At 45.1% G+C, this 25,873-nt stretch overlaps 1 protein-coding gene across 2 annotated transcripts in view; it reads left to right on the forward strand.

Moving 5' to 3' along the window:
* HSD11B2 (hydroxysteroid 11-beta dehydrogenase 2) overlaps nt 1-25,873 on the forward strand; it is a 426,908-nt gene that overhangs the window by 19,672 nt on the left and 381,363 nt on the right. The window contains exon 1 of one of the 2 annotated variants that reach the window (XM_069603984.1): nt 25,594-25,744. The exons of the other annotated variant lie outside the window; for it this stretch is intronic. Coding sequence (XP_069460085.1) covers nt 25,609-25,744 — 136 coding nt within the window. The 5' untranslated portion in view covers nt 25,594-25,608. Of the gene's footprint in view, nt 1-25,593; nt 25,745-25,873 lie in introns of those variants that run through there. 2 annotated transcript variants of the gene reach the window in all.

The following is a 25,873-nucleotide window of genomic DNA, read 5'->3' on the forward strand; positions in this document are numbered from 1 at the left end:
CTTCTAGTGCAGTAGCTCAGTTATTGGACATTTCCCCCATAATGTTCAGTCCTGATTCTCCCTTTTCCCAGGTTGAGGTGTTGAGGGTATCTGCTGAAATAATTCAGGTTGGGAGGTGGAGTGGTACTTCTCCCCTGCAGGTGGTTTCCTAAGGAAATACTTACCTGGTTTGTCCATCCCCTCTTTTGTGCAGTGGGAGTGTAAAGATACCCCACGATTGGTTTTGTACCCTTGTATCGAGGACTTGCATAGGTGGCAGGGTCAGAGGGGGTCATTGTTCTGGAATCCATACGATAGGGCTGGGCCGGACGGTCCCCTGTGCCTTTCATTCTGCTTATTGGCAGGAGGAATATTTTAGCCCCACACCCCGTTTCCAGGTCCAACTATGGGTAATTTTCACCTTCACAGCGGGAGACGTGGTAGATGGCTTAGTGGTTTTGGAGTTATTATTATTGTCTTTGGGTTTCTGGATCTCATATATCCTGGTGGCTTTCTCTATTACCCAATGCATTGTCCTGTGCACATGGAAATCATGCACTAACTGGGTAATTTTGTATTTGGGTAGTGCATAGAAATATGTGGCCACAAACTCCCTATATTCGTGTTCACCCACCTGGAAGTCTGTGCAAATACACGTTTTAATTCCTGTACAAACTCCTAGAACTCTTATTCAGTAGTGTGAGAGAAATGAGTTGGGCTAGGGTGTAAAAGAGTCACTAGAGCACTTTAATAGTTTTTAAGTGTTTGTATATGTGAAATGTGTTTTTACTTAGTTTTAGAAATGAACTGAGATTATATTGTGTGATTATGAAATACAATTTGATCTGTTTTTATCGCTGCAAGGGTTATGTAATGTTATTCCTCCCCCTTGATCTAATTTGTTAATGTCAGTGCAGCCCCTAAACACTGCAAACATTGATTTATAGCAATCCTACCTTTCTTTCATTTATATTTTGTTCCTCTGGTCATAGGTTAGATTGATCAGCATCCCCACTAGTAGGGGATGATCCGGAGTTTCTTTTATTGTATTCTGTGCATATTCCATAGGTGCCTGATCTTCCCCGTGTTGCAGGTTATATGCACCTTACGGGCCTCTTGTGGGTTCCCAAGAATGGAAAAGTGTTTCAAAATGGAAGCCTTATAATTGGACCATTTATAATGATCCTGGTCCTGTAGTCCTGCAAAGAAACTGGAGTACTCAGGAGAAAATGCCAATTTTGCAAACTCCATGCAATTGTCATTATTCTTGATCTATTGATGACATTTGCTCAAAGTTCAAAATGCCCCCATACTGAATACTTAGAATATTTATGGTATGGAGTCGGGAATTATGGCTTTGATTTGTCTGATTGGTTCTTTAACAAAACCCTTTCTCTTTTGTTATCTTTCTGCACCTTTGCACTGGAGTCCATTTACCTTATGACTCATAACTGCTATTTGAACTCCATTCCCTGTGTCCAGAGCTCTGAGATTGGAAATGCCTCCCAGATCACAGGGTACTCGCCTGTGCTGCTGTGAACTGTCAGGGTCTCCTTCCATGTCATCAGTTTTAGGCCTAGGATAGAACCCAGTCTCTTCTTCAGACCGTTGCAAATGAGTACTGTCCCACCCATTTCAGGTGGTCTGGGGAAATCCCTCCCCCATTCACCTAAATGTGTGGAGGTTTTATGAATGCCCTTCTTAGGTTGGAGTTTTGAATTTCGGTTTAAACGAATTGGATTAGATGTTTCCGTTGCAAGATAATTTTCTGCAAGTCTAACTTGATTTTCTCATCAGGAGGTTTCATGGTCGGAAGTACTCAAAGGATTATATTTGGTCTCCCAGGGCACATCAGTGTGGCCAACTTCCTTTCTGTTTGGTATAGGTGAATATTCATCAATGTCAGATAAGGACTGGCCTTCTGGATCAGTTTGACTAGTCCTAGGTAAGGGCAGCTGCCTCATGTTTCCATGTTCTCGAAGTGGTATGCATGAGGTCAGTTCCAGTTTGTAAATGAGAGGTTGTTTATAACTGGCATGACTTCCCTGATGGGAGGGACATCTATCCTTGATCAGAGGCCCCTTTCCCATACCCGGATTGGTCAGGGTGCCTTAATGCCTTTTTATAGTTCTCTATTTCATTGGTTAAACTCTCACACTTGCTTCTCTCTGTCCTAATTTCCTATTTATATTCACAGAGCTGCATTTTTAACTCTGGCTGGCTTTGAGCACACTGCTCCGAGCCACTAATTGAACCTTTGTCTGTACTTCATCTTGAAGTACTTCATATTCTCTGTGAGAGTCTTGTGTTATGCGCACATAGTGAAGGCGCTTTTATTTCAAGATAAACATTTCTTTCTCTTGAGCATCTCTACAATGTGCTGCCTGTGATTGGTCAGCTTCTGTTTGCTTCAAATTATGCTCTATATTAACTTCTCTAATTCTGGTCAGTTCCTGAGAACCTGACTTACTTTTTCCTGGATCCATTTTCAACTGTTTATGTTTTGTAATAGGACACTGTTATCCTGGTTCAAGAGGTATCAGTTGTATCTTGTGTTTCAGGGAATTTAAATCTTGCTGTATCTGACTGTTTTTACTTTTTATTTAATTTATGGCCTGTTTAAAGGCAATAATCTCATCCAACAACACCCTATTGTGACCAGTCTGGTCATTCAATTGGCAATCAAGGTGGATTGAAGTTTCTGAACTCTTGGTATCTTGCAGAGAAGCAAACTGCATTTCTCGCTCTTCACTGGACCATAGGTGGATTATTAGCTAATTTTGAGTTGCTCAATAAGATCTTCATATTTGAGCTCTAAAATCTGACGTTGCAGTAACGGTCTTCTCATTGCTGGAGTGATTTCTGGGTCTGTTCCATGTCTCTAGTCTGATTCAGCATACCGGCCTCTTTATTTTGCAATCTCTCTCCAACTAACTGCGAATGGAAATATAAATGAGCCATGAGCTGAGCCATTTGAATTCCTCATAAATGTGTAACATCCCACCTTCAAGCCAAATGTCAGTGCTTACTGAGGTAATATCCTGTACCATTCTGGCTTGCAATCCCCCAGCATCCATCTCTGGCCACTCACCACAAATGAATAACTTGTCTAGGAGATGTTTTCTGGCCTGTTCTATTGCAACACCACTCCTATTAGGCTTTTTTTTTGTTGCACCTTTGTAAACTCTCTTCACACCGTAACAGAAACCTTGCCCTTTATTCCTATTAGATTTCCACGATCAATGTGAAATAAAATTGGATTACTTTAGCATTACTTTGCACAATTGTATTCCTCTGTACACCTCCATGATTCTCTGGGGTCAAGCCATAGTGTCACTTCAACCAAGCATGAACAACCATCTATCCACATCAATGCGGTTACACCAGAATGAACAGCATGTTAACAATGCACTTGTCATGAATCAAAAACGGCAAGCTAGATCCGGTCTAAAAGTCCCGACTGTAACAATATATTTAGAGACTATCCTTTACATGGGGAGTTCATTGTTGCCTCAGCTCCACACAATATATCATTTGTCTGATTCCATCTAGCCTTATCTATGACTCGTATAGAGCCACGTAGATCCCCCCCCAGTGCCACCAAGTCGGGGTACAGAAAGAATTAATTTATTAAATGATGGGTTCATTGAATATTTGCACCAAATGATTACACATGCCCCCTTCTCTGTGGCACAAAATAAAGCTTGAATACAAAAACTCCCTTTTGGGGATTTCACTTTCGGGTCTGGGGTACATTGAACACAGGCCAAATAAACAGTTCAACTCTCCTGCTCACAAAAGCCCCAGAAGGTCAAAATTAAACTGAGCATTAGCATTCCTTGAAAAGATTTAGATTTAAACCAATTGCAACAGTTTTCCTATTTTCAAAAGCAATTTCAAACGTGTAGCACTTTGTATGTTTGATTTCCCTGTGCACTTGAAAATGCTGGCATTTTTTAAAGCACTGCAGACGTTTGATAATATTTTGGATCTTCCTCCTTCACTCTGAAACAATACAAAATCTCCCTTCTATCAGGGTCACTCTCGGGAGAGGGTATGTGTTTTTCAATTAGGAACTACACTTTGTTTCATTTATCAAAACACTTCTCTAACCAGCACCAACAAAATCAAACCTTCAGCAACCCTCTTCATAAATGCCAGGTCTGAGGAATGGTGACAGTTAGGAATTTTGTTTTTAGACAAAGACACACCCTCCCTTTAGGAAATTCTGGGGTTGAAAGGGAAAATGGGTGTACTCAATTACATTAACAATCTGTTTTTTTCACACTGGCAGTGAGTTTTGTTAATTTCAAATGTTAATAAAAGCACCCTGTGTTATTTAGCTATATGGGAATTAATTGAATTATTATTTGTCAAAATCTAGGTATTAAATCAAACCAATCCCCACACTTGTTTCTGTTGGACAAACTACTTACATAGGATTTCTGGATTCGGCACTCGGGAAAGACCTCAGCATTTCAGGTCCCTCTCTTGGGGTAGCACAGGGATCTGGTCAGGCACCTCAGTCCTGGATAGCCACCAGCATTTGTTCCACTATTTTGCTCTCCATGCAAATATACCAGCCTCTTTATTCTTTCCCAATTGCTGTCTGCCAGGCAATGTTAAATCTCCAGCATTTTTTAAGTATTTGCACACAGATTACTTCAGGCAGCTGTTCTGGCAAGGATAAATTCTGCAGCCCTCTTTTAGTATTCATCCAGATGATTTTTAGGCAGTTTTCCCCTCTCTGGTTTGTGCAGCCACTTTTTAACCTCAAAGCCACACCTCCAAAATATTGAAATTAGGAAGTGTTAACTTATTAGCTTGAATTTTAATTGGACTGCTGCAGTCCTTGACTCCCCAAGGGCCAGCCCCTCTTTGTGGATAGGCCCCCAGAGTGGTGTAGTTGAAATGATGGGAAGGTTGAAACCACCCGGATTTTCATTTTTCAGAGAAAGTCACTAGAGAACAACTTTTGTTTTACAGATAAACATAACAACCTATATATTTTTAGGTGCCTCTACTCATGCCACTTGTAAAGAACTAACTCCTGTCTTGGCAGGAGGTTGATTGTCCGACTGATGGGTTTTCGCACTTCACTCCCAAATAAAAGTCGGTATCACCACACTTTACACCCAGTTACAGGATTCCCAGTGCTACTTCCTCCCCAACTATCGGTCTCACAACATTTTCTGGGGAACTAGAAATACATATTAGGATTAAACTAGAATGGACATAGTGGCATCAAAATGGCCTTGTGATATGCCTTTTAAATGGTGTATGTCCCATTCCTGTAGGTATCACAGTTCCAGAGTTAATAGGCAAAATGTGATTCTTAATATAAACCTATGGCAACATAATACATACATATGATTTGGACCATCAAACCGCAGCCTACATTTAATTAGTTGTTCAAGGTTTAATTTCCTCTCTGAACATCTGCTCTAGTCTCTGCTGCTCTGTTGTTGTTTTTAGCCTGGTGTAAAGCCATCAGCCTTTCTTCTCCCACGGCTAATGGCTGATCTGTTTCTTATCTTAGAGAAAAGGCCCCAATAAAATTCCTTCCTGGTCACTTGAGCTTTCTGAATAGAAACTTGAGTCCTTCTCAGGATTTGGAAACTTAATGTCATGCCTTCTAGAAACAGACACTTATATTTGTAAAGGTTATTCTGCATTTGCAAATGTCATGCTTTCCATGTAGAATAAGCATTTAATTTTTCTTGGCTTTATCAGTCGCATGCAAGGCCCAATCAGGGCATGGATTTTTCTTTATTTGAAACAGCATTATGTTATGTGGCAGATACAAATAGGATACTGCATTTTCAGTTTAGTATTCACAATGTGCCATTCCAATTCCCTTCTGCAGCCTGGTTTCATATTCCACATATTCTTTGCTTTAACTGCAGATGGGCATACATTTGATTCACTGGGCGCATTAGCAGTGTTGAAAGTTTATATGCTGACTTTTCAGTCTGCCAGTGTGCCTTCCCATGACAGGAAGGTATCTGCACACATTGGGCCTAAAATTCCTTTGATCCTGGGGCTGCCATTGAACCCCCACAACCCTGATATACCCATGTACATACTAAAGCTAACCCCTGCTGCCCTTTAGCGATAGCACTTGAATGGAAAGACTATCATCTCCCAGGGCTTTGCCAGGATCCATGAAACAAACCTGAGGAAGTGTGGCTTGGTGCCGCTTACCTGCCATGACCCAGCAGACTGTGGCTAGGTCCACTATTAAGACAAGACCATCATTGTTGGACTCAAAGACCTGATGCCAGCAAAGCAGTTGTCCATTGTTGAGCACCCTAATGTCTGCAGAGATCACATCCACCTTCAACAGGGGTGTGACCTAATAGTGCTCTGAGTTGGATTGATGACTTTCTGGTGATCTGCAGTGGCTTTATGGGCATTGATTGATCTTGATGGCTGTAACCAACTATTCAAGAGTTCAGCATGAATTTCTGTTGCTCAGCTGTGATCTAGACATGTCTATCACAACTCCATGGCTTTATGCATTTCTAATGTCCCGCAGTGGCTCTATGCATATCCAATTATGCACAATAGCTGTATACTATTCAAGAGATCAATGGTTGCTGCACAAAGTTCTGTTGCTTCCCAGTGACCTATATATGTATTTTTCCCCTTAGCGATTTTATGTTTTCTAATGTCCTGTAGTGGCTCTATACATATCCATTGATTCTCAATGGTTGTGTACTATTCAAGAGCTCAATAGTTGCTGCATACATGTCAAATTGCTCACCAGCTACATATCCACGTCTTATTACCCTTCAATGGCTGTATACATTTCCAATGTCCTACTGTGGCGCTATGCATTTCCAATGTCACGCAGTGGCCCTGTGCTTTTTGAATGCCCCACTTTGCCTTTATACGTTACTCTTGCCCAACAGTTGCTGTAGGAAATTGTATTGCTCGTTACTAGTGGCGGATACATTACATATCTGTGTGCATTTTTGATGCCCTGTGTTAGCTAGTCACATAGTACCTGCGTAAATGTCTAAAGGCCCTGGAGTGTGACTAAGTGTGTACATTTACATAGTGCATGCCTCACAGAATAAACCATTTCTAAGCACTTGTCCAACTGGCGGAAGCTCCAGGAAACCAAAGCAACAAGGAAACTGCCCTGTTGAGCTTAAATGGGTAGTTCACTCAAAAATGTTAGTGTTTAATAAGATGGGCCATAATCAAAAATATATATAAAACATATCTTTTTTTTAACTTCCCATGTAAAATTGTTGGGAAATGAGGCTCAAAGTTTTAATATGGGGGCATCCATTTTGTGAAATGAAGCAAAGTATTTATAATTGTCGTGCCTTTCATTTTATGTTTTCTGTGGTCCCCTGGACCTGGGCAGCACAGGAAACATAAGTCAGTGAAGGGAATTATGAATACTGTGGCACCCTCCTCTCTTCGTGTTCAGCTGTGCTCTCCACAGCAGTAAGCAAAAGCTCCCAGTAAGGGGCTTTTGCTTGCTTATTGCTGCAACTGCAGAGCTTAATATGAACAGAGGAGGCTGCTTCAGTTCACAAAATGGCAGCCTCCTAGTGTTAAAAAGACTTTGAGGCTCATCTGCCAACAATTTTGCATAGCAAGTTTTTGTAAAAATATTTTTATATATATTTTTGATTATGCCCCATCTTTTTAAATGGTAAAATGTTTGAGTGAACTGCCCATTTAAGAGGAGATTGTCAGGCTCAGCTGACCCGGCCGCATGTCTCGTACTTAATGTCCCACAGGGTGGGTGAAAAGGCTTTTGTCAGGCCCTCCTTACCCTACCGCTATTTTGAGGTGCAATGTTGGCACTCCTTTCTTACAGTGGGCCAGATTTTATGTTTTTATTTTAAGGGATTGACACTGGAGTCCAACCAACACCTAGCAAAGCCTTATTGTCTCACTGGCCATGATGGACCTGTTACCAGAAGACCCTTCTCCAATTGCAGGAATGCTAATAGAACGAAACCTTCGCTAAAGTAGTGTTTGAGGATGTCAACCCAAGGCTGCACGATGCATCTATGTCTTGTTCAGATCGGCAGGGGTCTAGCCAAAAAAAGCACTCTACGGACCTGTTGATCCACCGGCAGCCAGTACAGATTTCTAAGGTCGCCTGATGCGCGCTCCCCTTCCTCCAATTCTGCTGCCAGGTGCACATCTATCTGCGTTTTGGGTAATCTGTAACCTCGGCCAAGGTCTGCATGTGGCCCGTTTCATAGTCTGGTTTTGCAGTAGTCAAGGAACTGCTTTCACTGCTCGTCCATGGCACAAATCTGCCATTCAGTGGGCAAAGTTATTTTTAAGTGAAAAGAAGTCTCAATTGTAAACTTGTGTTTTTAAATCGTTTTTGTTGCTGATGTAATTTAGAGTCTACGCCAACCTGAGAAAGGGGAATAGACCCGAAACAAAAACTCAATGTAACATACATGCCGTGTTAAAACAATGAAGACCCACTATGGAAACCCAATGATTGCTATAAAAGAAATTCAAATAATTGAACAATGTACATTTCATATTAAAATTGAACTAACCCTCTTTAAAAGTACTGTTTTAAATGATCTGGTTGGTCGCATGTCTGGGATAATATACGATGTCTGAGCCATTTGAAGAGCTCAGTTGTATTACAGCCGTGCCCCAGCTTGAGTGCCCTGTCCCAGTTGCCAGCCTAAAAATGAGGGCAGCCTCATTGTGTGTATACCCGAGTAGGAGACTGAACAACTATGCTCATTGCCTTGTTTGTATTCTTAATCCGACATTCCACCCCACACCAGGGTCTGTAACCTCAGTCTTTGCTTGGGATTTATTCAAGATTGGGGTGTATTTGGGAAAGTGTACCCTAGGCGCAATAGTGTGCTCCTATCCCAGACAGCTGCAAGGAGATTACTGGAAACAAAGAAAGTCAACTAAATGGGGAGCACGTGAGAAGACAGTCATTACAACCCGTCCTCCTCAGAAGCAGCAGTGGTGCTGTGGTTGCTTGTTGTCATTCACATGCATTATACCTTCCTCAGGAACACCCGCACCGGGTACAAACACCAAAGAGGTAATTATCCTTTGGAACATTGAGTGATTGTTGTGCTTTGTAAAGTCTGACTCAAACATTGAACTCCACCAGTAAATACTAGTCCCAGGACAGATTGATGCAGATGGACTGTCTCCCTGGTGTGCCCATCAGACGGGAACAGCGGTCTTTGTGCCCGGAAACAGCTGAATTAGTTTGAACTGCTTCAGTTGAACACATTCAGAGCATCCAGAATCCGTTGTTAATTAGCCCTGAAGAATGCAGTAGCAATGCACGCAGAAACGTATTGATAATTTAGTTGTTTTAGTGAAATACAGTGGTCGATGGTATGTTAAAATTGACCATGAACCGTGATTTATATGAATACATTGTTTGTTCTGATATGTTAATCTTTGTGGTGCAGTACGAGTGGGACAACTTTACCAGGGTCCTTAACTTTCCATTTTTGATAGGAGTAGACTGTCAAAAGTAGGGTTAGCTTTCATCACCAATACCAGGGAGTTATAAGCTCTCCTCCAAGCATAGGATTCAGCTAAATTGTTCCATACCTCTTCTTTTGCATTGCAACAATTTCCAAGATGGGGGCTGGGAGGGGAGGGCTACACATTTTTGATCAGGCTCTTCATGGGTTCTCCAGAGTTGCATTTGATCACTCTTAAGGGTACAGTGTGGCCAAAGCAAACTCACATTTGCGTTTTCATCCTTAAGCTGTAACCACTTAACTTGCTTCCAAATTTCTTGGAATATGACACCCAACAAGTGCTATTGGGCCGCGGTCCAAGCTACTGCCAGTTAATGACTCCCCATGCATGCACAGTGGCATCATTGGTGTAGTGCTTAGCTCTCTACCAGCGGCTCCTCGTGCGATTCCTAAAGGGACACAGATGTATCTGTTGAGTCAATGATGGCGCCCAGAAACTGCAGGCGAAATTTTGCAATGTAGAGGGTGTAGATTGAAAGAATGGTGAGGGTGACGTAGGATTCAGCTTCTAATCCAACCAGACCAGTGACTTAACGCAACATTTCAGGGACCGGGATCTCATGCAAAATATGGCACCACACCAAGACGCTGGAGGCCATGGGTAGGCCCAGAAATAGTGCAGGAGTTACAGGGCTGCTTGACACACCCCTGTTATATGTTTATTATTAAATCTTTTTATAGAGCAAAACTAGCTTGAGCAATGAAGTGCTGTACAAGTCATAGAGTGTTTATCAAATTATCAAGAAAACAGTAATGTTTATCACAGAACAATAAACAGATGGAGGGATGGGGGAGCACAAATTAGCCGGAATCTAGGTTACACCAAGGTGTTGTTGGAAGAACCAGGTTTTTTCCTAAACTTACGGACACTTGGGGCAGTCTGGGGTGCCACTGGGGTGGAGTTCCAGAGGACTAGAGTGTAGCAGGAGAAGGACTGTTTCCCAGTTTCCTCCTTGCAAGCCAGTCTATCTTCCAATCTGGTGATGGTCTTACTGCGAGACTCCGGAGCCAGACTAAGCACTGCAGCCTATCAAATTCCCCTGTACTCCTGGGGCAAATACTGGGGCCTGGTTGTGACCTTTAGACTCAGTAGAGTCACTTGACTAATGTACCTATGCTTGCTGTAGAAAGTGATTTCTCATTCTGCTGTGCTTTCTATTGCCTGCAGTGAGTGTCTTTCTTTTTGCCCCTTTGCAGTGGCTACACCCCTAGGTTGCTGTGCAGTTTACCGATGCATGTCTGTTGTCTCTGGGTCTGTAATCCTGCAGTGACTTTTATCTAGCACTGTTGTCTTGAGGTGGTTGTGTATATTTCTACTGGCATAAGTTATTCCGTTCTTTCAAACCTACAGCAGCTTTATCGAGTTACCTGGAAGTGTCTGTTCACTTCTGTTACACCATACCGGCTATAGGCAGTCATGTCACCCTTCGGTGGTTGCACCTGTCTACTTCCCTGCAGTGGCCGCATTTGGTAACGTTCCCCTCAATTGGTTGCATCCGTTTCCTGCTGTGCAGCGATGGTGTTTTTTTGTTTGTTTTTTTTAACTATTGATGGTCATAGCAGATACATTACACAATTGAAATCACAATACGTGCACCACATTGGGTATATCATATTCTTATCATAGTACATTTTACAGTTACGGAGAGGCTTCTTCATCTAAGGACATTTCACATAAGTATAATCGAAAGGGGGCCCATATGTCTTTGGGTCGATTGGTTGTAGACGCAGTCATTGCATATTGCTCCTCGTATTAGTTAACATAAAACAGTTCTCGGAGAAAATTATCAATGCTCGTCGGAGAGGGGTTTTTCCAGCATTTTAGTATACACTTTTTTGCTATTGAACATGAGGTATTAAATAGTCTTCTAATAGTTTCAGCATTCTTACCGATGTCCCCAAACAGATATTTTTGGGGGGACAGGGAGGCTGGGGTTTGGGTTATCTTTTCTGTTGCTTCCGACACTTTTTTCCAGAACTCAGCCACTGCCAGGCATTCCCAGTACGTGTGATATGACCCTGCCATAGGCATTTTGCATTTGGGGCAATCCCCGGTCTCACTGGTTGTGAATCTGGCCATCTTGGGTGGAGTGAAATGGAGGACCTTAAATTGGATCAGCCGTAGGCCCGCATTCATGGATACCTTGTTGCATGCATGCAATAATTGGACCATTTCTCGTCAGTGATGGTTATGTTAAAGTCGTGCAGCGATGGTGTTTAATTGGGTTGCCCTGAAGAGATTGGGTACAGTCTTGTTGTCTGTGCGCACATAGGTTAGGCTCGGACAGGCCTATAGGGCAGTGGGGAAATGCCCGAAACAAAAAACGCAAAATGCTAGTGTGGAACAGTTTGTTGTGCTGAAAGTGGGCCACTGTTGGCAAATGTGGGGCAGTTTGATCATTTACTTCACCAGGTGGCTAGTAGTTTTGACCAGTGTTGTTGAATAAATATTATTTTAAATGCACAATTCGCAAAACTTTTATCAACAAACTCCCCCTTGGGTACTATTCACGCTTTCACTTAAGGAATGAATTGCTATTTGCAACTGTGGGCCACTTTTTCATTGGCGCCCAAGACCGTTTTATGCCACAGTCTTTGAGGCCATAAAAATAGGGGGAAAGGCTACTACAATACAATCGGACCCTGCTTGAGGTGCGGCTGCGCGCGGTGCTTGGCTACTGGGGACTGAAAGCTGAGCTGTGATGGAGGAGAAATGCCTGCGCGCGGTCCCGCCTGTCCAGCGCCTCTTGTATTCTCGATGGTTCCGGTTCTGTCCGGTGGAACTGGTATTGCCGCTGTGCTGCGCGCCTGACAAAGGAGGAATGTACTCCGGGTTCTGAGAAGGGGCAGGAAGCCCTCATTTGTAATTCTGCCACCGGATTCGTTATCCTTTCAAGATGAAATGTGGCCAAACCTGAAATTCCTGTGACATTTGACAGACAGCACCTCGGCGAAAGGCAGCCAGAATTCCCTTTTGTGAGTAGGAAATACTGCGTGTTCGTTCGCTTCCTTTTGCAGTCGGTATGTGGAATTTAGCTGTTCCGTGTTTTGTGGTGAGTGTTTGTGGTCATTTTATACTTAGTCCCTACAATAGTAACTCAATTAAGAATGGTCTTCAAGCTTTCTTCCTCCAATGCCACCCTCGGGCAAATGAGAGTTGCCAGCATTTGACCAGCCAGTTTTCCCAGCAAAATAATACCTCCCCTTCACCCGAACATCTCTTTACACTGCATGCATTTAGATCTGTGCAACTCTGTGTGGCAGGTGAATGTTTAAAGTGGTCGGGCACGGCATACCAGCACTACATCTGTTGAGCAAATGAGCACGCTGCTAGCACGCAAAGAAAATACAACAATATATTCCGGCAGATCCCTGCTTTCAGGCTGGCTGTGCCCAAAAGTACTAGGCATGCCTCCACAATAGATGCCAACATTTCCACGGAAAGGCGATTGTCAAGCTGCTTTCTCCCCCAGCTCTGCACAGTGGTGCTCTTTACTCCACTTGCTCTCGTGTCCTTCCCGTCATTTCCGCTACCCGAGTTTGTTACCCGGGACTCTCACTTCCCCAATCTACCCAGTGTTTCACTCACTGCCACAGTTGTGCCCCATTGCTGCCCAGTCCCCTCCCAATGTAGTTAACGTTACCTTCACCCCTTCGCACATATATTCGCATGTGTCCACATTACACAAACCTATTTGTTTTCACTCTCACTATGTTCTGCTCTGTCGCTTGACTCTGCTCCCCCTTTCTGGCTCCGGCTTTTGGGAAGCCCATGTGCAGCTTGAGGGAATTGATTGAGGGGACGTTTTTGAGCATTCTTTCCGAGTCCTGCGGCCGCAGCATAATGCATGGTTGAAAGGTTGCCGCCAGAAGGTTGAAATGGATGCCTTCATGGCTTCCTATGGACCAAGGGTCTTGTACTCGGCCACGTGCCTGCAGGGGCTGGGGCCCAGCAGGCCCCCGTGATGGATGGAACCCCTTTTCACATAGGGACCTGCAGATCCTCTGACCGGAAACCCTCTGCATGACACTTGCAGTGGCAGGCTCTTCGTAATGTATGTAGGTGACGTATGTGGTGATATGATATGATATGATAGGTTATTTATAATGTGCTTAGTTAATACCCAGAGGTTTCTAATCGCGGACCGGGGATCGAACCTGTGTTGCTCCATGTCGTCTTGTTTCCAAGGCGAGCACGTTGCCCCCTGAGCGGTCCTCCCAAGACCTTTATGTCTAGTGTAAAACTAACCATACAATAGAGGGAATGAAACCTAGTAGGGGGGGAAGGATTGTCTTGGCAGTCTAAGGCAGTGGTATTCAAACTTTTTATGCTGAGTCCCCCGCCCCTTGTGTAAACATATTGTGGCTGCCCCTTCAGCCCCCCCCAGATGCCATAACGACTTATTTCTATTAAAAACATTGACTGTGCTCCCTTTTTGAGTACCCCCCTCCCCCCCAGTCTTTCTTGGGGGGGTCATTCTAGGGGGGGGGGCAACCCCACAGTTTGAAGACCACTGATCTATGGTCATTCGTCATCAGTTAAGTGTTCTTCAAAGAGCAGGGGTTTCAGTTCCTTGTGAATGGCTTTACTGATATGAATAAATAAATGGCTGGAGGGAGGGAGGGAGGGAGGCAGCATGGTGTTGGCAGGAAGGTTGCAACCAGAGCTTGGTGGTACAGCGTGATAAATCCTGCTTTCTGCTCTTGACCATCTTGCATTACTTGGATTCCAGTCTGGCCCTATCTTGGCGCCTGGTGATGTTGACCACCTGAGATGGTGATGCTTTCACCAAGTATGATGGCGTCTTGATCTGTAGGGCTTATGTAGGTGATGCAGGCTGTTTTGAGGGTGATATGAGCTTATAGGGTTTAACAGGGTTATTCCTTGATAGCGGGGGAGATATGGTCACATTTCTCCAGTTGTGTGGGGTGTGTGTGCAGCATGCGTTGCAGCTTTCAGAGGGGCCAGAGTTGGGTTTAGGACACCTGGCAATAGGGAGTTACCACCATCCATGTGGAAGAGCACCAGGGTCTGTATGACCGATCTGAAGTCCGAGGCGGGAATTAAGGGTTTGATTCAGCACAGGAGGGAGAGCTGATACATGCTTTTTTTTTTTTTTTTTTTCTTGCCAATGTGTGCTTTGTCAGAGAGGTTGCAAAGGACTTTGTACTATGGTTGAGCTGTCGGGAGACGCCACGTTCAATCTCCGTCAAACAGTTCTGACCTTTGGTGTGCTTGGTGGCACCCCCTAGGAGGATGCACTCTGTTTTGGTGGTGTTGATTCTGGTAGGCACTGATCCTCTTCTGCCCACGTTTCTAAAGTGTGATTTGGAATTTGCTTTATGCACTAGAGTGGAAGCCCAATTAAATGGGCACAGATTTTGATAACAAGAGGTGAGGATGTCTTGGCACGAAGTTCCAGCATGGGTGTCTTCAATTGGTATAAATTAATGGAACGAAGCATGTAGAAGATACGATTGCCCCTTGGGACATGGCACCCTAGGCGGAGGCCCAGCTCGCCCATGTCTAATGCTGGCCCAGAGAAGGTAGAATGAGTGCCACAAAGCCTGTGGGGAGCACAGCTGCACAGGGATAACAATTAGTCCTGGGTACAGAAGTATCCCATATTCACGAATTGCTCTTGTGAAAATGTGTAGGAAATGCTGTTTAATTCACAGTAAACCAGTCACCTTTGTTAAAACTACCAGCTGCTTAATTATTAATATGGCCCACACTGACCAATAAAACTGCTGTCAGGCCTACCCTTCTGCCATGGCCTTGTTGTCATATGGGCCAGGCCGCCCGATGGAGAGAAGGAAAGTGCCCAGGGTGGGACTCAGAAAGACCCTGGCAAGGAACAAATGGTTGTATCCCAAGGCTGAAGTATTCTAATGGGCATGCTGTGGGGCATAGTAATTCATCTTGTGGGCATATATTCAGTGGCACTTTATTCTCACTGACATCGCTTGTGGCACAGTCATTCTTAAGAGCATATTCTGTAGCCTGATCTATACTTTGGCATGTTTTTTTCTAGTTGGCATAATAGGCCACCCCGTTATTTATTTCCGTTTTCATTTATAAAGCACACAAAACCCCCAGGCACCGAGGCCCAGTTACAGAAGCCAGTTACTTGCAATAGACAAACAGTTGTCAATTAGCCCAGAAATCTAGGTAAGTTAGTGGGATCCCTGAAGTTTTGAGGGATGTCCAGAATATCCATCATGAATGTTCAGCTTCAGGGCGGGAGGAAGAGAGTTCCATCGTTTGGCTGCAATGGAGGGAAAACTCGATCCTCCAGCTTTTGTGCGTCTGATTTTGGGCAGGCCAAGGCGGTGTGCATAGGAGGTCCTAGTTGGCCTTTAGGAGTGCTCTTTAGTGATTCTCTGAGAGGTAGGGAGGCGCAGAGTTGCAAAGTCACCTGTGAGTAATGTACCGGGGTTCAAAGTTAATCCGATCATGAATTGGGAGCCACTGTACCGCTCTCCTGGCAGCAGTGATGGGTTCATGTTTGGGACTGTTAAGAGCTGCCCAAAGTACATTGTTTTGTATGATTTGCAACCTCCAGAGGTTAAGGGACAAGGTGCCAGCAAAGAGGACATTACAGTAGCCCAGCCTGGAGCCAATGACTGCTCGTGCAATGGTTAAGCAACTGTCTGGGGATAAAAATGGCCTGGATGCATTTATCAGTTTGGTTGTGTACGCCATGGAGGAGGCAATGGTGTTCACTCGGCGGGTCAATAAGAGGGTGGCATGAAGGTAGACACCTAGCATCTTCTCTTGTGTGGAGACCGGGATCTGAGTGCCGTCAATGTTGGAGGCTGTGTATTGGGCATTGAGTGTTTTTAGCACTGCAAGTGGCCCTACCAGCAGGATCTCTGTCTTGTCACCATTGAGACAGAGGCAGTTGGCTGCCATTGATGCCTGGATGAATGTGTATGCAGAGTTAAGGGTACTAGTCTCTGGTGTAGTTTCCAGAGAGGGGTAAGAGAATTTGTTTATTGTCGGCATAGTTGGTGTAGGCTATGCCGATAGTCTAGAATGTCAAGGAGAGGTCTGGTGAAGTGTTGTAAAGCGTGGGGGATATGCCTTGCGGTAACCCGCAAGAGATCGGTGCTGGTGGGCACTGGCATTTTCCGCAAACACTCTCATGACTCTCCCCTCTAGCAAGGAAGCAATCCATGTTGTGGCTTCAGAAGATAAATTGGCCGATTTGGTAAGGTGGTGGCAGAGGATTTTGTGGTCGACCAAGTAGAATGCTGCCGACAGATCAAGAAGGAGAAGGCAGGCTTCCCCTCGCTCTTAAGGGGGTGGTGTTTAAATTGGTAAGTATGCATTTTAGTGGGCATATTCTGTAGTCCGGTCATTCTGGTGGGCATATTGTGTGGCACAGTAATTCTTATATATCTGATCAATAGTGGTTTTGACACCAGGAAAGCGAAATGTTCCTTGTGGGAGTTAGAATAGGAATAGTTTTTGGGGGGGTTCCCCTCGTATGTATTTAGGTACCAATTTACTAGGGGGCTCTTTATGTCATTTTTCAATCTTAACAGCGTATAACTGCAGTTTGGCCGAAGAATTTAAGGGTTTTAATGAAAGTGATGGTAATTGTATGTCACCTTCATATGTTTGTGCAGGGGGTGAATGTTTTGTGCAGGGGGTGAATGTCCGCTATAGCCTGTGCTTGGCGCTCTGACTTACTGCTAAAAGTGTCATTTTTCATAGTGATTTATCAAACAGTATGGCACATTCGGAGTGGTGGTATTGCTGTAGAGCAGTGATGTCTGTTATCTATGCGTTCTTTTTCTTCTGAAGATGGCTGCCAGAGGGAAGCTCCTTTTTCATCAAAGCTGGTGAAGTGTAGGTGACCTTTATGCTTGTGCAGTGGCCCACCTGCTATACATACTCACAAAGTAATGGGGATACAGTCTTTATATCGAAACATTATATACCGAATCAATTATATATCTAAACATATACCTTGAAAAACCATATATCGAATATATTTATGGTGGGGTAAAGGGATTATTTTTGGGGGGAAAAGTCGGGATGGATTTTTAGGGGTTGGAAACGGGTTTAAAGATAAATAAAAAAATAGCATTCTATATTACGGTTTTGAAGTTATATGTTTGGCTATATAAGTGTTTCGGTATATAACATCTCGGTATAAAGACATGTAACCAAAATAATGAATGATAAACGTGAACTGCAGATATGCGAATTTACTAAAGTGTCATTAACTTCAGAAAACCCATATCGACAGCTTATGGGCCAGGCAGCAAAGCATGTATCGGTTCCACAGTACACTCGCGATTCCCCACCACAGCATGCGCGCATGGGGTTTATGCGGCGCAAACCAAGCTGGCAAGCAGTAGAGCACTGTATGAAGGGGACACGCAGGGGTTACATATACTTGGGGTGCAGGGATAGCATACGAGCTGGGATGGGTAGGTGGAGCAGTGCAAAGGTGTTCAGGAATTACCAAGTCAAAATGTCGTTCTTTCACCGGGACAGTGCGTATGCCTGCAAGCCACCAGAAAAATGCAGAAATGGCCATATTGGGATGCAAGGTGGGGTGGGGGGGGGGGGTAGCCAAGGGAGAGAGGTCAAGGGGATTTGTCTACCCGAGAAGCTGGCAGGGCGCCGTCATTGGTGTGTGCTGCCGCTCGGCACCACAAGTCCTAGGCTTGCAGGGTCGCGTGCGCCCTATAGGAGGCGAGGGGGACCATGCTCCCCATCTTTGTTCCGGTCCTCCCGCCTGACACGAGGCATGGCTGAAGATGCAGGGTGGCAGCCCTGGCCTTTGTGTTTTCTTGCCCACCCCTAGATTTGGGTTAGGATGGGTGCAGATAGTAATAAGGTGTAGCCGTAGGTTTAGCAAATTGAATTTATACTGATCCCAAACATTCGGGGACACTGGTAGGGTGCTTCTCATTCTAGTTGGGGGCGGGCTGAGGATCAGCGCTCTACGGTGAAGCAGTCATGGTGGGCGCTTACCGAGCGCTGCTTAACCCGTAGACGCAGAATGGGGTTGGGGATTGGCCCATTCACGGGTGACCTCATTCCTCCAGGACCGTTCTTTGGGCTTGGGGCTGATTGGCAGAACCACCCCCCATGCATAAGTTGGGGATAGATTGAAGCAGGGGTGCTGTTTATATTTGATGAATTGCACTCGCTACTGTTGCATTTTGTAAATGAATGCGGCCTAATGGTGCCTTCTAAAATAATGAATGTGCCTTGTGTCTCTCTTGGACCTTGTCACGTGCGCCGCCCATTAAATACACACCACACCATAGCTCAAAGCAAAAGAACCGCAACACTATCCTTTGCCCTTTGCACCCTAGAAAATAGGCCCCTTAGAGAGGGAGGAGTATTCTTGCAATACAGTTCCGTGTTCTTTTCTCCAGACGCCAAGCTCCAAAGCCACCCAGGAACGGGCCACCCAGGGACGGCATCTCCACAATAACTGCAGAGATGCTTGCTTGGCTGCCCATGTAACAAACATACATGTGCAAGCGGTTCGTAGTGCGTTCATGCTATCAAGAAGTGTGAGCCACACGAGGAGAAAACCAGCGTGGGGGCGGGGAGAACAGGTGGAGGTGGGGGAATGGCGGGTTAGGGAGGATAAACCGAGGCAAGCGAGCAATCTATTTTTCAGATTTAAACATTTTGCGGAATGGCATTTGGCCGAACGACTAAATGATCTCAAGTTGGAGCAGTCTCTTGTGAGCCTTCCAAGTTTTGTTTAACTCTATCTGGAGGCTTTTGCAGTGGCTTGAGCTCGCACTCCTTTGGGCGTTTGAATGGGAACTGCATCGTTTGCCCACCTCTTGTGCTCATTGATGCATTGGTGATCAGATTTCTTCATCAATAAGCACTATACTTGAGGTCATTTTACAGGCGCTAGCCGTCCCATTGCTGGGTGTTTTAAATAAGAGAAGTGGGTGACGCAAGAATTAGATGGTGGAGAGGAAGGCACAGGCAACAGGAAATGGGGACAACAGACAGATGTTGTCACCTATACAGACGCAACAACATTGTTTGCATGCTAGTGACAATGTCTGCCCCTTGATGGGACAGCACATAACTTTACAAAATAGAAACCAAGAGCTGTTTGTGTACTCTGACACATTTGCTCAAAACCTTTTTAAGCAAACTGCTTACATTCTTTTAGCAGTGGTATTAGGGCTCTCGGTATGGGACGTAAAACGAAGCGCCTTCGTAGTTAAGGTCCCACCGTGCTTTACCTCTCAGTACCTTCCACAGAGGAGATGCTCTATTTGCTACTGTTATGGACCGGCGTAAAAAGCGCCACCAAGGGCATGTTTCCAGGCTCTGGCTGTTCTATAGGGCAGTGAGCCAATGCCCGAACCAAAAAATGCTAGTGTGAGCCAGCTTTTATTTTGGTCAAAGTGGGACACTTTTTTGCAGTGGTCGAAGTGTACGACAATGAGTAGTGGGACTATGTTCCCAGCAGGCCTGCCCCCGCTCCCCACAAACCCTATTGCCACGCCCCATCCCACTCTCAATCCAAACCCCCAAACAAACACACCTGGTGGTAAAGGGAATGTTCCATGCAGTGCACGGAAGTGCAAGTTTCATCTTCTTCCTACACTTTTATTTTACAACTAAACCATTTTGGAATGGTTTATTTTAAAAAACCAAGTATAGGAACAGTAAAACAAAATAGGAGCACCGCTCCCAACGACTCATGCCCACTTCGATCACTGCTTTTTTTTGGCGCATGTGGCCCAGTTTGATAAGTTACTTCACCATGCAGCTAGTAGTTTTGACCTGTGTTACTGAGTACATATTCTTTAAAATGCACAATTTGCATCACATTTTATCATAAACCTCCCCCATGGGTGTGTGCAGATGGGCCTTTAATCACCTTAACCCAAACAGACCCACTACTTAAGAAGTGAGTACAAAGTTGTACATAGAGCAAGTTTATTTTACACCGCTCAGAGGAGACTTTAGATGGTGTTGGAGGACCAAAATAACCCAAGTCTCAACAAACTACATCAGTTCACATCTTTTAAACAGTTTGCAACAGTTAAAACACTCAAATACTTTATTGCCGTCCACCCCCCAAACGTGATTGGCCAAAACCGTCTTCAAATAAATCCCATCTTTTCCCGATTCCTATGTTTCCATTAGCCAGCTTTATCTAATTATCTTCAGATTATGTTCATAACACACCACTTCTTATGATTTGTCCAAAGTAGGTCATGATGTCAACACATGGTTAAACATTGTTACTGAAAACATCATTTGTTACTAGCAGTAAGTGGCCTAAGCCGTTTAAACACTAACTCTTGATTTGCACATGGCTCGCATGAATATTCCACGTGATATGAGGAAGGATATGTGAATGATATTCTCTTTGTTTGTGATTCTGTCTCATTTCCCATGTCACCATTCATTGATCCGTCCAATCAACAAACTCCCCCTTCATCACACAATTGAAACTCCTAAATAGCTTTAGGCAGGGGCTTACCTCATGTTTTACCACTGACCAAAATAAATAACGAAACTCCTTCTGTCACACTCTCATGCAGCAGGAAATTACGTCTACTATCTACATGACATTTTGGACCATAAAAACTCAGGGCTATTTCTGCAGCTGCTAACCACGAAGGTTGTGAAGTTACTCATTCACCTGTACTATGCTGCCTGAAAACCTGACCGCCCGTTTCAAAAGTCAAAAGTGCATTTTGCAAGAGTGCCCCAACTACTGTGTGTTTTGATTCATTGTGAAAAGGCCACTATATTGAGATTCCTGAATTCCCCATGTAGTGTGCATGTATTTTTAATATGTTATCTTTCTGCATGTGTGCAAGCTACTATGTATCAATTTCTAGACCAACAGGAACACTAAACTAACATATCCCATCCATAATTAACTACACTTTGATACCTATGAAATTGTAACATGGCTCCCAGCTCAACACCTCCCCGAGGCCCCAATATGGTGCATGCACCAGGGACCCTTTGTACTCATGGGGACCCTTCCTGACCACCCCAACAGGTAATATTCAAATAATATGTAACAAAATGAATTGCCATTTGCAACAGTGGACCACTTTTTCACTAGTGCCCGAGACAATTGTATTCCCCAGTCCAACCCTGTGATGTTTCTGACCCATTTGCTATCATCACTGAGGTGCAAGTGACCCTCTGGGTACAGAACAATGTGCCTGGCTGATTTTTTATTTTGTTTGGACCTTCTGTATTTACTGCGCAAGTACAGAAATATCTATTTTTTGCCTTAAATAGTGGCTGTACTGCATTTTTGGTGTGGCAGGTCATTGCATGTGTTTTGCTGAATACTCTTCATTTTGCAACATATTTTTTTTGTTTCGTTGTGACCCTCTTAGTAATTAGGGTGTATGTCTTCTTTGGGTTGCATTATTTATGCATTTTGAATAATTTTTTCAAAATGTTAGTTTGACCCACCTTGACTACTGTGCAGATGCTATTATATTGATACATTTTTGCTAGCTTTAAATGTCAGTCTTTGGCTTATATGATTTTTGAAAATGTTGCCTCATGTTGTTCAAAAATCTCACACATTGAAGCAGAAAGTGTCGAGAGTGTGCGCTAAATATTCATATGTTCTGCCACTATTTAAATCCTCATGCAAAAAGCTACTTTTGTCCAGGATTCATTTTAGTCATGAAACATGTTGATAAAGCTTGCCATGAGTGTGTAGATTTGCCAGACCAGCTAGCTGTGTGCCAAATTTGGTGACGTTTATGGATGAGACCAAAAGTGAGCAGACCACGTGTGCATTTTCATATCTATCATTGGATATAACCGTAACTATACAGTCATAATAATTGCAGTGTAATATTGCTATCCATATCGGACTGCCTGCCATCCACCCCTCTGTCTGTCTGCTTATCTGCCTTTCCATCCAGGTCCACACAACCTGCACATGTGAGCAGGAACACAGTGTGCACACATGCCCCATGTGTCATGTACGTGTGTGTGTGTGTGTATGCACACACACTTCTGCACTGGTTCTCACACAACCAGAAAGAGGCCTAGGTAGAAATTTCGTTTTCAGTTGTATTGTCAGGTGTTTAGCGCAGTGATATGAAGTCCATGCGCTGCTCTATCCACTGTCTTACAGGCGGTATGTAGCCTCAGATGAACGATGTCAGGCTTCCAGTCGTCAGTTCATGTATGTATTCTTGCTAAATTGCAACATTTGCACCAGTGGCAAAGATTCATTCGAAAATGAGTTCCCACGGCTCCACACAGGAGTGATATTGGAGGGCTCCTTTGATGGACTAATGGCCCATTGTAATTCTGCAAAGTGCCACTGATTGCTTCAATGTCTTGAAGTATGCTTGATGCCCCTTTTTTAAAGAAAGCTCTCCATTCCACAACCCAAATGTTTGGGGTTTGCTGCCCCCCTTTAGTAAGTGTTATGGGTGGGTGTGCTCGTCCTTTCTGCATAGGAATGCTTAATAGCCCAGCACGTGGGTAACGCATCATCTAATGAGGCGCAAACATGTTGGCTCACAGTGATTTGGGGCCTGATTCGCAGAAGCCTTTTATAATGGCACAATCCCAATGAGAAACATTCAGTGAATCGTGCCTTGATGTTCACAATTCTCTTGCGTGTGACTCTCTTCAGATTTGCCACAGCTCCCTCGCTGCGGCACAGTAGTAGGCAGTCTCGTCGCGAGGCCAGGGACAGCATGGCTACAAACCAGTGGCAGATTTAAGGCAAAGGGCCCCATGGGCAGCACCTGATACGGGGCCCTAGGTGGGCGGGTCATGGAGGCGGAGCATTGAGTGGGCAGCGTTAATTGTGGTCACAAGTGCACAATGGCAAACTTTGGGGACAAAAGCTATTTTTTATTAAGTTGTCTTTACTACAGTTCCTTAGGGATCTGACTAACTGGAAACGGATGGACCTCCTCAGTAGGCTTTGCTATCAATGCTAAATATTCTAAACCTAGAGAACATGCATGTCCTTGTAGCAGAAAAGTGATGTCATTCTGTTTGTGTGGGGGCGTTGCTGCAGCCATGCATTGCAAAACAGCAGAATGATGATTTTAAACTTTTGCTGCACGGGTTGGAGAGTGAAAACCTTGGATCTGTATAACGGTTGCTCTACTGTAGAGTATGGAATTACGGAGCCCTTTACAATATTCTCATCAGTCCATTTACAACCTCTCTGCTCCTCTGCGTGTTCATTCACCCACTCACGGGCCGGCCCATACATCTGCTTGCCTATCTCTCGCTGACTGGGAGCCATGCGGAGGTGCTGGCTCTCGGCAGGCAAGACATGATGCCCCCTGGCGGGAACACTCTACCTGGTTCACCGCTCATTGCATCTAACGGCAGCAAATCAGAGCACCCCTAGGTGCTAGCACCCCACCCCCAGGACTCCTACTTGCTTTCCCATTCCCCTCCTAAGGACCAGGGAACTCGCCTCGTCCAACACTGAGGGTGAGGAGAAGGGGCGGAAGGATGAATGGGTGGCATTCCAGAACCGTCTGTAATAAACCAATTAAAGAGCCCGTCGTGCTCGGACACACATCCATAAATAAATAGGCCAAAATGTGCCTCTCAAAGAGCGCCATTAATGTTCATGTCCTTTCCCGAAAGCAGGGGCATTGCTAAGGGGGGGTTAAGGTGGCTGTAGCCCCTGATCTTTTGGTTGTAGCCCCGGATAGAATCTCAGGAGCTACAGCCAAAAGACTAGCTAGCCCCCAGTCCCAACAGTTCCGACTCCAGCGTAGCCCCGGGTCTTTTCCAGACCTAGCAACTCCCCTGCCCGAAAGGCTGCTTCATCCCCTCCACTTACCCTTTTCACTCTCCCTCCCCCACCTCTTTTGCCCCCTGGAGCAACTTGCATGCATGCTGGTCCTTAGAGAAACCAAATACGTACATTGCAATGTGGCATTGCAATAGCAGGGCTGGCAGAAATGCTACCATTACAAACCGCAGAATTAATGTTCTTCTCCATTTTGCGCGGTGGGAGAAATCAGCAATTTCATGCATTTTCCTCAAGTGATATTTATCGTTTCATGTTTTTTTTGCGTCAGACAAAACCGTGTAAAAGGTCACTTTGACCAAAAGCAGCTAACACCGAGAACAATTTGCCCGTCTGCCAAAGTGTAACATTAGGCGAATGTTGGCGATTCTGCTTCTTTTGTGAATATTTTGCCCACCACTGGCCTGGACCACAGTCTACTTAAGCTGGTAAAGCATGCTGCCACACAGCTGGTCCACAAATGCATATGGGCACCTGCACAGCACCAACGGTAGACGGCTCGTGGGCCGCTCGGACTCGGGCCCCCTGGGGGCAGGGGAGGGAGCAGAGGGGGGGGGGGGGTAAATTGCCACTCCTCTTTCCTGAAGCATCCAAAAGGGGGACGAGAAGCAGAAAAGGAGGTGGGCTGAAGGTGCCCACAACATTTCCCAAGGTGAAGTTGTTATCCCAGCTTGTTAGGAGCTGGACTGACGTCACAGCAGACAGGGCCCTGTGCTGTGTGGAAGGGGTGGGGCCTAGGACAGGGGCCTGCTCGCCATTTGTCTGCCTGGCGACCGTTAAGTCCGCCTCTTGGTCAAACACAATATTTAGTAGCCCTTGACGAAGCAGTGGCCCTGAACACAGCTGGGTTGGAATGTAGAACGATGGGACACGGGGGCTTTTACTGTTGGCAATTTTGCACCAGCCCTAGTGCCTGATGGCTTTTCCGGTTCGAATGGTCTCGGGGTCCCACGTTGGGCTGGCATGTGAGCCAGTCAGTTACACGGAAGGCTGTCGGGCTGCAGGTCCGACCGTACCGGCAGCAGTAGGGTGATGACGGTCATAAGCTCATGCCAGCTTTGCAGGCAATGGCCTCGGAGCGCCGAGCCGACAGTGCGTGGCCCGCCACCTGCCAGACATGCTCAGTGACTGGTGACTATAAGAAAGAATACACGAGAGAGGAAGAGCTCTTCATATTTGTACCTAATCCCAAAAGCATTCAGTACCCTCGGAGCTGAGCGCTCCTCTAATGCAGGGTTGGCCCTCTGTACGCAAAGGGCTCCAAGCGCGCACTCTACCTGAGCAGAAACTCGCCGGGGATGGAGAGGAGAGCGCGCATGACGCAGTGCTTAATTTTAGTCAGCCGGGTCATGATACCCGCAGGGATCGGAAGGTTTTCTTTCCTCTGCTTTGTGTTGGTTTTTCGCAGCACTTCCTGCTTTCCAGGAACACGTGAGTCAGCACTTCTGCACGGTGAGTGGTGAAGGGGGTGTGCCCAGCACAGCTTAGACGGGTGTGGGGCCGAATGGGTGGGAGAAGGGGTTTGTGGATATCGCAATCTCAAAATTGCTTACTCCTATATTATCAGGAAGTGTGTTCTCT

Source organism: Ambystoma mexicanum, chromosome 1p (assembly GCF_040938575.1).
Source record: "Ambystoma mexicanum isolate Mex_15411 chromosome 1p, UKY_AmexF1_1, whole genome shotgun sequence".
Taxonomy (NCBI): domain Eukaryota; kingdom Metazoa; phylum Chordata; class Amphibia; order Caudata; family Ambystomatidae; genus Ambystoma; species Ambystoma mexicanum.